General features: G+C 34.8%; 2 protein-coding genes across 8 annotated transcripts in view; one reads left to right on the top strand and one right to left on the bottom strand.

Moving 5' to 3' along the window:
• LOC127882171 (phospholipid transfer protein C2CD2L-like) overlaps nucleotides 1–5,467 on the top strand; it is an 86,169-nt gene extending 80,702 nt beyond the window's left edge. For 5 of the 6 annotated variants that reach the window (XM_052430658.1, XM_052430657.1, XM_052430656.1 and 2 more), the window contains one exon: nucleotides 639–5,467. In XM_052430658.1, coding sequence (XP_052286618.1) covers nucleotides 639–883 — 245 coding nt within the window. In that variant the 3' untranslated portion in view covers nucleotides 884–5,467. The remainder of the gene's footprint in view (nucleotides 1–638) is intronic. The other variant, XM_052430663.1, reaches the window with a different exon arrangement.
• Nucleotides 5,468–7,756: 2,289 nt separating this feature from the next.
• The window catches only part of LOC127882170 (SID1 transmembrane family member 1-like), a 59,123-nt gene continuing 53,519 nt past the window's right edge, over nucleotides 7,757–13,360 (bottom strand). For both annotated transcript variants that reach the window (XM_052430652.1, XM_052430653.1), the window contains exons 19-22: nucleotides 13,172–13,280; nucleotides 11,504–11,614; nucleotides 10,657–10,770; nucleotides 7,757–9,852 (exon numbers count right to left, since the gene is read on the bottom strand). In XM_052430652.1, coding sequence (XP_052286612.1) covers nucleotides 9,790–9,852; nucleotides 10,657–10,770; nucleotides 11,504–11,614; nucleotides 13,172–13,280 — 397 coding nt within the window. In that variant the 3' untranslated portion in view covers nucleotides 7,757–9,789. The remainder of the gene's footprint in view (nucleotides 9,853–10,656; nucleotides 10,771–11,503; nucleotides 11,615–13,171; nucleotides 13,281–13,360) is intronic.

Raw genomic sequence — 13,360 nt, 5'->3', positions numbered from 1 at the left:
TTTGAATGTAGAATGTTTCCTCCACTCTTGAATGTGCAACTTTGAAACTTACTTCAAGTTGAATTGTTCCTTATGACATGATGTTTAGCATGTGCAATGTTATCCAAAGTTAAAAATTACAATTACTATAGACTTTTCTGTTAACACCACAAGGCCCAAAGGTTTAAAATTCGCTATGTGAAACTGTATGGTGCATCTACTGAGCATTCCGAAGAGTCCAATTTTGTATTGTAACATATTGCTACATTCAGCATTGGGGTGTATTTGTCACTACTGTGACACGCTATAGTCAGATCAGATAAAAAAGTTTTACTGAAACCCTTAAAATAATTTGAGTTGCGTTCTGAGAAAACTGGGCATAATGCATGTGCGTAAAGTGTTGTCATAGATTAGCCTGTGCAGTCCGCACAGGCTAATCAGGTACGACACTTTCTGCCTAAATTGGTTTTTTGATAAAAAGAGACTTCATTTTAACGAAAAATGTCATAAAAGCGGAAAGTGTCGTCCCTGATTAACCTGTGCAGATTGCACAGGCTAATCTGGGACAATACTTTACGCACATGCATTATGGCCAGTTTTCTCAGAACACGACTCATTTAAATGCATTTTTCATATTGTTTTCCCTTTTACTATTGCAGACGACATAGATCTACATCGAGCGAAGAAAGAGCAGGACCAAGCTCCCAATCTGAAGAAATCCCGGTCCCTCGGAGGCAGTCTCAAGAAGATATTCCGTCGGAGTCGCAAGCGGTCAGAAGGGCGCGGTGACCACTCCCGCGAGAGCTCACAGTCCCGCCTATCACGGCACACGTCACGTGAGGGATCGCTAACTAGGTCATCACAGCAAGACAGGTCATCCCAGCAGGACACTGTGATCTTATGAGATTATTGAAGAAGTAAAGATTTTACTGGAATTACGTAGTTAATGATTATAAGGTTTCTCCCCTCTACATCTGTTGGCTTGATGTAGTGAATAGGACGCTGGCTTTGTTTGTTTTTGTTTCTTAAGAGTTTGGTGAAAAATGAAGAATAACACGTTTCACATTTAGGTTTATCTGCAACATGAGAGCTGTTGTAAACTAAATGATATATAAGTGATTGCAATTTTATTACAATACTGAAAATTTAATTTAAACTCGTTTTTTATGTTAAATTATCAAAGGTTTCATAAGTGCAGTGCACATTAAAGACTCAATAGAACATGAATTTATTGATGTTTCAAATGCAAAATATAGTTTTAGTACAAAATGGTTTGTTTGAAAAAAAATGTGTATGGTGTTTGGTGGCATATTAGCCGCATTGTGCAAAAAGTTCTATGGCTCCAGACCAGCCTGGGCATTTCTGCAGTCTGGTCAAGGGCTACTCTGTTCGCTAATGAGACCACAAAACATAGCGTGACTTCATAGCAGACATGATAGCTCCTCACCACACTGTACAAATGTTCGTGCTTTTCTGGAGCCATGCTGGCTGCATGTGGCATATAAACCATTTTTGCACAAGGCGGGTCATATAGCTCCCAACATCACACTTCTTGGTGATCTGAGCTCTACATCCTGTATGGTTGTTGTAAGCAACTATGATGTTAGCGTTAGAATTTCTCGATATTGCATGCTCTTTTCTAATGCACAAAGTATCTTAATGCAAAAGTGTTCTGGGCTTATTGCAGTTTCATGTTTCGTTGTGTACATAGGCCACACTTTCCTCACGTGAAGAGATTATCAGTAGATATAGCAGCTATGTGATAGTTGTTGATAGTAAATGTTCTGGATGCAAGATCATACTTACAGATCATTAAAAACCCAAAACCCTGCCGTCTACTATTCCTAGATTTGTTCCCTTACATGGGAACCTTTTGCAACCTTTCTCAAAACTACATTTTCATGCGGTTTTCTAGGAAATAGACTTAAAATAGGGTTCTAAACACAAAAAAGATAAATTGTTCTTTACAGTTTCAGTAAAAAAGATGAACATTCGTTAAAAAACTTTTGAATTGAATGACATAATGTTTGAATGTATTGACATAATGTTTGAATTTAATTACAAACCATGCATTTATGTGGTTAATGCTTGGCATGTACACAAACTGTTCGTTTTATTTGTTAAGTTAATAAATGATAAGCTCATCATGAATGTTGCTATGTGTTGTTAGGGGATGCTATCTGTGTTGTTAGGCGAAGGTTGCCCTTTCTCAAAATCCTTCTACCTCTTAGAATCTGCTTTGTAACTTTCATCGATTGAAAGTTTTGATGTACAATCTTTTTTTGGAAGATATTATGATGTCTGCTGTTGTGTATTTCACATTTTCAAATTATCTACGTATTACAAGGAAATCAGACATTTTGTTTGTCAGTATTTTTCAAACACAAGTCTAGTAATAAAATTATGGGAAATTATCCTTCATATCTTGAAAGCTAGGGTAGGTAAGTCTTTGTAAGACAAGTAGAGTTGATGATTATTAAAATTTCTGGCAACAATTGTTAACAGGTGTGATTTCTCTAATAAATGTTTTTAAATATTTATATTTACTCAAATTTGACAGTGCATAATTTTATTAGCTGTGCTGTTTTCGGAGAAAACCCGAGGTATTGTCATAGCCAGCTCGTCGTGTCGGTCGTCCGCCGTAGATGTCGTGCTAAAGCCTTAACATTGGCTCTAAAATCAAAGTGCTTCCACCTGCAACTTTAAAACTTCATATGTAGATGCAACTTGATGAGTTCTACACGCCACACCCATTTTTGGGTCACTAGGTCAAAGGTCAAGGTCACTAGACCTCTAAAAAAATATTCTTATAAGCTTTCATTTATTCAAAACTGCACCTGCAGCCGAGCGTTGGCACCCGTTATGGGGTGCTCTTGTTAAATTTGTAATGATTCAATTATTACAATGCCTTAACATAAAAAAGTATTTATTTGTTGTTACCTTTAGAAGACAATTAACTATTTTCTATTGGCACACACTGGAAAGTTTTTTTGTATGGTTATGAATACGTCAGATGTGATCAGAAAAATCCATTGTGTGATCTGTGTTTATAGACAATCTTGTCATTTATCTATTTTGAATCATGGCACTCCAAGCTTTTGCATCATATGTGTGGTAGGCATTCTCATATTGCCATGGTTACTATTAGTATGAGGAGTGTTCTTTGTTGGACAATTATTGAAATGTACTTGTCTTTAAAGAACACTGTTTATATCTGTAAGCTTAGGTAGTGTATGCTGGTTCAACTTTGTTTTGTTCATTTATTTTTTTAATATTAATTTATACTTGAGTGTTTTGTTTGCTTAGCAAATGACTGTTTTCATAGAATTACATATTGTTGTTGTTTTGTGCAAAAAGAAAATACTAATGTTTTAATTACAATTTTGTTGTGGTCTTTATATTTGAGAATGATTGGGTGTTTTGAATGCTGCTGCTTATTTTGGTCCCTTTAAAAGTTGTAAGTTGTGTTTACATCATTACCGGTATCTGATAATGTATGCATAGTTGATAAAACGTGTGTTACAATTACAACAACTTAAGATATTTCTTATGTCACATGGGTGTACCTTTTATTGATACCTTTTGTGTTTGTGTACAATGCTAGGAAGTAAGCCAGACTAAAACATGCTGAGAAGTGGGTGGGGACTATCTGAAAGGGGCAGGGAGACCTTGTTGGATTGTGAACTGTGTAAAGTGTAAGAGACTTAATCGTGCAGTTTCCACTTAATTACTTATATTAAATTACCAACCCCATGAGGTATGTTCTTCGTGAAAAAAGAGTTGATATAAATATCAAGTAATACTGTGTTAAATCAAGTAATACTGTATGTTACTCTTTACAATTGTCAATATCTACAAAAATCTTGTTGGGTGTGTCTGTAGAACATTGAACATGAAAAAGGAACAAAAAAAAGAATGGGTCACAATTTAAATGGGTGGGGTATGAAAATAAAAGGGGTGACAGTCCTGCCAATCCGCTTTAGCTAAATCCATCCTATATTTATTTTATTGTTTTCCAAGATTGATTGTTCAGTTTATGTCCATATTTGTGTACCCAAGTCAAGCTAATCCTTCGAAATAGTGCTGACAACCATTTTCCATACAGATAACAGTGTTTTTCAGATTGCAGTGGAAGTCCATTCTGGTAACCTTACAAAGTGAATTGTTCCATTCTACTTCTGCAAATACTGACCAATCACTTTACATGTGTAAGACACAGACAATTTACAGAGCCAAAGCACATTTGCTACAAATTTTGCTTTCATTATGTCATTCATGTACATATTTTAGCATTTTGCTAAGCAATTTCTGTGCAATATCAACATAATATCATATCCCATAAATCATTGAACGAATGTAAATATGCACTTGATTGAGTTCTTTATAAGTATCGGCTGTTTTAAAGAACATGTGGTCATCTCTGTAACAAACATTGTAGAAGGCATGTAAGAAGGTTGTAGAATTTGTTTGTTAATTTCATGTGGAAAATCAATGATTTTTTTAACCCATTTATGCCTAGCGTCTAGAAAAAAGGCCTTGGCAAACAGGGTAGACCCAGATGAGACACCACATGATGGTGTCTCATCAGGGTCTGCGCTGTTTGCTTTATGGAATTCCTGTAAGAAATATTCTAAATATAGAAATAAATATACTAGACATCCCTTATTTTGGAAATTGATCCAATTTAGAAGGATGGGAGAGTCCACTAGGCATTAATGAGTTAATGTTTCATAGTATGAACAATTTCTAAACACCTGAAAACAATTGCTTTATGATGTAATTTATTGATGTTTTTGATGTAATGAAGTTTTATAGTTGTTTGATGATACAAAAGCACATTTGCAGATTGTTTAAATTCTGTCAACATTTTGCATATAAATACAAATGCATTTGTCATGATGCGTATGTCCATTTTTAGATTTAGGAAACTTTATCAACAAATTCTATCCTTGAACTAGTCTGCATTGAAATGGCAAATCCCAACTTCTTTTATCATATCCTGGTGTGATACTCTCATATTAGTATAGAACAAAGCAGGGTTCCTTTTGGTGTAATGGACTGTATATGTTGATTTCTACAAGTCTGACTTTATAGTAGAATAGTTAGATTGTTTAAACCACTATTTTAATTTATATGTTGTATCTTTTTTGTTATTTATTATCAATGAATGTTGTTGCTTTATTTTTGTTTAGCTTTTAATTTTGTCTGCTGAATGTATGGATGTATGTTATATTGTTGGTTTTTTAACAGCTCTCAGAAGAAAAAAATGCATTGAATAACAACTTTATTTACATTAAATTTGATTAATTTTTTATTAATTAATTTTGAATGTCCATTATACAAATAAATAAACTGGATTTAATATTTAAATTAACTTATTAAGAATATTATTTATGTCATGATGTCTGTTTGTTGTGGTGTATGTGAGATTCTCCCGTGTTATTAGTGTTCTCACGGCATGTCATGGAATAAAGATTGGTTTAATCAATGTGGTTAGTTTACTTCATTGCAATAGCCTTTTATAAAAGAAAATATATTTGTAATTCTAACTGCATAACCTCAAGATTGTATTATCAAGTATCATGCATACACATGTTTATATGTACATTTTCAATACTCATCCCTCAAGCTTTTTCATGGCCACATTTTAGTCTGACCTTCAAGTGTGACCATGATCTATGTGTTTGGAACACTGATGGTAAACAGAACACATCGTCTTTGCATGATGAATGATTAAGTCACATTAGGGATAAGCTCTTTAAAGAACAAATTTGGCCTTTGATCTCTAAATGTTACTGTGACTATTAAGGTGAGAAGATGGGCATTACACACAACATGCCATCTCATGTTGGTCATTCGTGGTCAGTCATTTAAAAATTGCATGATGAATGACAACGTTACAGTCTGTGAACAAGCCGTTTTATGGCCAGATATGACTTTTTATGTGGGGTGGCATATAGCAGTTGAACTGTCTGTCAGTCGGTATGTTTGTATGTCGGTCTGTCCGTCCGTTCGAAAAAAAAATTAACGTTGGCCTTAACTTTTTCACTATTGAAGATAGCAACTTGATATTTGGCATGCGTGTGTATCTCATGGAGCTGAACATTTTGAGTGGTGAAAGGTGAAGGTGAAGGTCATTCTTCAAGGTCAAAGGTCAAATATATGGCGTCTGTCCGTCCGAAAACTTTAACATTGGCCATAACTTTTTCAATATTGAAGATAGCAACTTGATATTTGGCATACATGTGTATCTCATGAAGCTGCACATTTTGAGTGGTGGAAGTTCAAGGTCAAGGTCATCCTTCAAGGTCAAAGGTTAAAAAAAATAAAATCAAAGTGGCGTACTCATGAAGCTGCACATTTTGAGTGGTGGAAGTTCAAGGTCATCCTTCAAGGTCAAGGTCATCCTTCAAGGTAAATGTTACAAAAAAAAATTCAAAGCGGCGTTATCATGAAGCTTCACATTTCGAGTGGTGGAAGTTCAAGGTAAAGGTCATCCTTCAAGGTCAAGATCATCCTTCAAGGTCAAAGATCAATATATTTTTTTAATTTCAAAGCAGCGTTCTCATGAAGCTGCACATTTTGAGTGGTGGAAGTTCAAGGTCAAGGTCATCCTTCAAGGTCAAAGGTCAAAAAAATAATAATTTCAAAGTGGCGCAATAGGGGGAATTGTGTTTCTGACGAACACATCTCTTGTTATCTCTATGTGCGACCTTGAACTTAAAGGTAGGGAGATGGATATAATGTGCAATGTCTAAATGATGGTCATTTGTCGTAAGTTATTATATGATGATGAAACAGTCTTAACAAGCTGTTGTTTGTGTCCACTTCTGACCTCTGAAAGTGACCTTGACCATTGAGGTAGTGAGACATACGTGACATGCAACACGTGAACATGGTTGTTATTTGTGGTAAATTATTTTAAAGGGAACTTTTCACATATTTTGGCAGATATTGAAGTTGAAATATGCTTTATATACATGTAAACTTTGGATCTAGAAAGCTGCAGTAAAAAACAAGAATAGAATTAAAGAAAAAAAGTAACCCTCAACTGGGCTCGAAGAACTGACCGCTGGAGTAAAAGTCTAACACTCGGCCATCCGTGCTCATGATTTTATACTTTATAATCTATATAAGCAATCCTCGTGTCACAAAATATCTCCAAATTATTTAATCGTTTTGCATGGCAAAGCTTTATCATTTTCAGGTTTTTAAATCATCAAAAGATGCATATAATGGATATTTTAGAGCATTGTTAATGGTAAGTATTTCTGTTTCCTCACAAATATCATAACAATGAAAATTTGCGAATCTCAAACATTTGTTTGTAATTTTGTCAATTTTTTTTTTTTCTCATTTATTTTTCACATTTCTTTACATTGTAGTTTACATCCATAATTACTAGAATACGGAAAAACATAAGAAAGTGTATGATAATAATGTACATTTTGAACTATAACATATCAAATATTTAACGTGAAAAGGCCCCTTTAAAATAATTACTCATAATGAATGCCTAAGTTGCAGACCAGATAAGCTGTTCTATACCCACATTTGACATAGCAAGCCATGTTACATGAAAAAAGTTGTTTGATGATTGTGAATAACTGAATGTTTATTGTCTAGTTCTATTAAAATTACACGAGGGACAGAGTTACAGTCCAGATAATCTTTAAAGCACACATCCACCCAAGCATGCATGCCTACACAGGAGAATTGTTACTGCAATATACAGGTCGAACAAAAAGAATACCTTATGAATAAAAACGATGAAACCTCTTGTTTGTAGAATTTAATGAATATCAAAACATGAGGAAAAATTGAATTTAACAACAACAAAAATATTGCTAATTCATCATTCTGTGGTGTGTCACTTAATCAATCACTTAATGTTATAATGCTTTATCTTTAATAATGAATATATACAATTTACACAGAATGCAAGACATTATTTTACAAAATTGAAAATTATCTAACATAATTAAAGAAATTACCGTATTGACATGATGTAAGATGTACTGAAATGAAATGGGCCGTGCTCTGTGAAAAGGGGTTTAATGTGTGCACGTAAAGTGTCGTCCCACATTAGCCTGTGCAGTCTGCACAGGCTAATCAGGGACAACACTTCCCCTAAACTTCATTTTTGCTAAGAAGGGACTTTCTTCAAATAAAAAATATCATTAAAGCGGAAAGTGTAGTCACTGAACAGCCTGTGCAGACTGCACAGGCTAATCTGGGACAACACTACGCATGAGCATTAAACACCTTTTTCAAAGAGCACTGCCCAAATATTTTCATATCAAAATAAAGCATATAAAAGAGCAAAACAATTTTCCATGGCCATTTGTATCAATCGGTCCCTTCTCAGCACAAGACATACTTAAGTAAAGTGGAATCACTTACATTTGCATGATACAAATTGGGCGCAATTAAAATCACAAACAGTTTTAGTTCACATATGTCAACTTTCAAAACAAAAATGCATGTATTGATTCATGTAACAACCCAATCTGGAAGAAATCTCTTATTATTACAGCTTGCTTATTGAAACCAAAACAATGTGCATTGTGTTAGACTCTTAGTTTTCAGGGTATAATGGGGTTAACATAAAGAGATATGTCAAAAAGGCACGCGTTTTTTTAAAAAGGTTTAAAACAACACTGTACATTGCATGCCTTTTTTTCTGATAATGTCATTTTGTGACACCAAACTTCCAAAGCTTCAAACAGTTAACCAAATTAACTGTTATAAATCGCCAAAAATGATAAAATATTAAACTTTTTTTTGAAAGGAAAGATCTTAATATTCTCTTTGCTACAATGATTTCTATCAAAATGAGAACGTTAAGCCTTAACTTGTGCATTTTGTGCGCTTTATATAACAAAAGAAAAGCATTACAAACAAAATTGTTATTTACATATTTTAAAAAGATATTCGGATATGTAGTTCAAATGTTTTTTTTGTATTTTGGCAAATTTGAATAAAATATAGAGAATTTCAAACTAAAACGGCATATTTAGCATGCAAATATAACACATCATGTTAACAAAAAAATGATTAATATTTTATGTACTATTATGAACTATTAAGAAGCATAAAAATTATCCTTTTCTAAAGTAAGTGATTTCACAGTATATATTAAGGTGCCCTTCCAATTTAATTTCAAAACTGACTTATACAGTGATTATACACAAAAGAAATGAGACATTACATCTGCAATAAAACAGTAACAGTTTAGAAAGCACCTGTACATGCACATAAATAACAAACAAAGTAATAAATATAACAAATGAAATGAATAATAAACAAAAAAATACTTGTTCCTTCGGGAACAGTAATGTAAATACATGTCCAAATGGCTACGCTTAAAATAAAATTCATCAACTCAACAAATCAACATTTACTCTACATGAATTAAAATCGCCAGCAAATCACATTAGCTTTATCACATGGTGTTAGAATGCTCATTTTGTAAATGAATACAGTCTTTGGAATCTTGCGTAATGTAGTCTTTAACACAGATAGGTCAGTAAGGCATGTAAGTCATGTATTAGAAAATTGTTTTTCCGAAAACTAGCAATACAACTAGATAAAATACACAACTCTTACAGTTGAAAATACAGGTACCTATATAAGAGAATACATACTGTTTTTATGCACTTAAAAAAGTTCAAATAGAAGATAAAAGTCTTACAGTTGAAAATACAGGTACCTAAATAAGAGAAAACATACTGTTTTTATGCTCTAAACTAACAAAATATAGATAGAACCAATGTTCTGGTGCTTGGTTCTCCAACATCGGCAAGCCATTTAGAAGACAGGTATCTGGTCTTGTCTTACAAGAATTAGCTCATCATCCAATGTCAGCAATACCTAAAATCACAAAACAACTTGTTGAAACAGTGAAATTATATACTGCTCTGGGAAAACAAGGCTTAATGCAGGAGCGTAAAGTGTTATGCTACATTAGTCTGTGCAGTCTTCACATGCTTATCAGGGACAACAATTATTGCTATTATGGAATCTTCTGTTGAAGGAAATGTCTTCTAAACAATGAATCCAGTCTAGGTGGAAAGTTTTTATGTATTAAATCTAATAATAGTCAGATGAAATTACTTGGTAGGTTTGTACACAGCACACTGCTTCATCCTAACATGCCAGATGTCTGATATCACATTCAATAACTCAATTTCACCAATGTACTGTTGTAATCCATTAATAAAACATGTCTCTCGTCTCTCACTTTTTTTTAAGCAAGAAACTGAGTGGTTTTTTAATCTTAGTTACTCTTTTTTGCATACAAGTAATGTTTATTTTATTTTGAACAATTAGTCCATTATTTATTGCATTTCATATTACAAATAACTTATAAAGCTGCCTTGTTTAACCTGACATAGTTACCATACTTGTCAATGTTACCAGGGAGGCGGAAAACTACAACGGGCGAGGCATGGTCAGGGGTGATAACCCCAAAAAAGGGTTAGGGTAAGGGTTATGGTTAGGGGTCGGGTTAGGGATAGGGTTGGGTTTAGGCTAACCCAAACCCTAACCCGACCCCTAACACTAACCCAAACCCTAACCCTAACCCTCTAACCCCCCCTTGCGTAATACCATACCATGCCTCGCCCGTTGTAGTTTTCCGCCTCCCATGTTACCATAGCAACAAGAGTCAGTTACCAGGAAGGAGAAGAAGAGACTGATAGCCGACAGGAAGTGCCAGACGTCGTGTTTGTCATAGAACTCGAACAGCACACACTCCCCATTGCCTTCTCGTGACCCTGATGGCGTCAGCTGTATACAAAAAGACACAGTGTTAGCATACTTATGCAAGATTGTGTACAAGTTTGATTTTTGGAACCAAAACTTATTTCCACTAAAAACATTACCGTCAATACCATTTATTGTAATTTTTAGTATACAAACTGAATTAAGACTGCTTTCTTTGATGCCATTGGGGCATGGTGGATGTTATTTATCAGAACGGGATACTATGTTTCATTGTTTATTTTATAAACTAGTGAAGACTGGTCTGTTCTGTTGCTCTGCAGAGTCTGTTTGTCAGATATTTCAACAGTTGCCCTTATAAATATAAATTAAATGTTAGGGCCTATCAGTGTCAATCCACATTACCAAATCCCATCCAAATATGGGAGGACAGGCAGATTTGAATAAAAGCAAAGAACAGGGCTAATATGGGTGAGAGTGAAGTTGAGCATACACATGAGTGTACACATGTAATGAATATACAAGAAATTTCAGTGATTTTTTCACTAATTTAATTGTATATATTTATTATCTAAGTGGGTAAATAAAATGTTGAGTCTAAACACTGTGTTGTGACTATTGAAGTTATGAACTTTCTTCCTGAATTTTTTTACACATTAAGAACTTTCTCTTGCTTGTTTGTTTATAAGGATTTTTTATAAACAGCATTTAAGTCAAAGCCTGTCTGTCTGTTTACCTACACAATCTTATCCTGGATTAGATATTTTACCAATGTGCAATTGTCAACTGTCAAACCTACCTGCCAGGATGTGAGATGTGCCACAAAGAAATACAATGCAAATGCCCAGGTAACTGCAGCCATGACGATCAGCAGAATGGTCAGACGTGGAATCTTCTCATGAGCTAGCAGCTGCAGTAAGCAACAAATACATCTAATTATTAAAATGCTGCAATATTCAAGCAAAATAGATATGAACCTTGCTCTATGAAAACAGGATTTAAAGCATGTACATCCTGTTTTCAGATTAGCCTGTGCAGTCCACACGGGCTAATTCAGACTGCACAGACTAATCAGGGACGACACTTTCAGCCTAAAGTTGATTTTTGCTAAGAATAGACTTTCTTTTAAATGCCTTAAAAGCAGAAAATGTCTTCCCTGATTAGACTGTATAGACTTCACATTGTAATCTGGGAAACACTTTACACTCATGCCATTAGCCCAGTTAATAGTCTGTATAGACTCCACATTGTAATCTGGGACACACTTTACACACATGCCATTAGCCCAGTTTTCCAAGAGTGAGGCTCAAATGAGTCGAGTTCTGAGGAAACCGGGCTTAAAGCATGTGCGTAAAGTGTCGTCCCAGATTAGCCTGTGCAGACTGCACAGGCTAATCTGGGACGACAATTTACACACATGCCATTAGCCCAGTTTTCATATAGGGAGGCTCATATGTTACAATAACTTGATCTGGGCTAGTATTCACCTGCCTTTCTAAGAAATTAAGTGAATCCTGACATTGGGAATTAAATTGTTACTGTTGTACTCCTTAAAGGAAGTTAATTTGAATTTTACTCAGCAGTATCAACTGTCTTTTCTATCATTTTATATTTAGAATGATGTGTAAATAGCATTTTCATCTTTGGAAATTATTAATGAGAAGTATAATTTCTCATGCCTTTGTCTAACTAGAAATGAGAACAAGCATTCCCCCACATTCCACTTTGTTTCATAACTCGAAAAATGTCAAAAAAATATGTAGGTGCACAAATTCACATTATGGTTAATATATTTGTGGGGTTTAATCCCTCTTGTCGCAATAGTTCCCAAGATGGCCCTAGACCCCTCACATGTGTAAAAGGGCATGACCAGTCGCCTTGGGGAAGGGGACCACTTGATGATCTTACACACTTAATATTTGAGCCTTGACACTTGCAGGTTCAAAAAATACTTTTTGAAATAATACGAATGTAACCTTGTACATAGTTTTACATTTATATACAAGACATCGCATTCTAAATAGCCCAAATTACTCCTTGTCTGTACATGGTACAAGTTGACCTACTTAAATGCTTAGTGATTCTCAAATCCATGCTGACTATGACATATAAAGATTAAAAACAAACCAAAAGAGCGAACACACAGAATCCAAACAAAAAAGTGTTCCGCGGTCGGAGACATATGCCCCCCCCAAGCGTGGCCTTGACCGCAACCTTGACCTTTGACCTAGTAACCTGAAAATCAATAGAGGTCATCTGCCAGTCATGATCAATGTACCTATGAATTTTCATGATCCTAGGCCTAAGCGTTCTTGAGTAATCATCCGGAAACCATTTGGGGGATGGACCGACGGACAGACCGACATGTGCAAAACAATATACCCCCTCTTCTTCGAAGGGGGGGGCATAAATATTACATTGTAAGAAGAATGACATCTAATCTAAGGAGTTTTTTCAAGTAACTTACCTTTGATATTATATAAAACGTTGTATATAAAAGCAAATTGCCAATAAATATTGCCAGCAAGTAGCTGGCAAAGTCTTTCCCCCCACTCTTCACTATGCCGTAGATGGCTCTGAAAGAACAAAGGTGGATTAGTGACTGAGGCCTAAAGACCACCATACAAATGACAGATAAGTAAACAACGCATGTACA

Source organism: Dreissena polymorpha, chromosome 5, assembly GCF_020536995.1.
Source record: "Dreissena polymorpha isolate Duluth1 chromosome 5, UMN_Dpol_1.0, whole genome shotgun sequence".
NCBI lineage: Eukaryota > Metazoa > Mollusca > Bivalvia > Myida > Dreissenidae > Dreissena > Dreissena polymorpha.
Note: the sequence above shows the minus strand (reverse complement) of the source record. Positions and strands in the feature narration are given on the sequence as shown.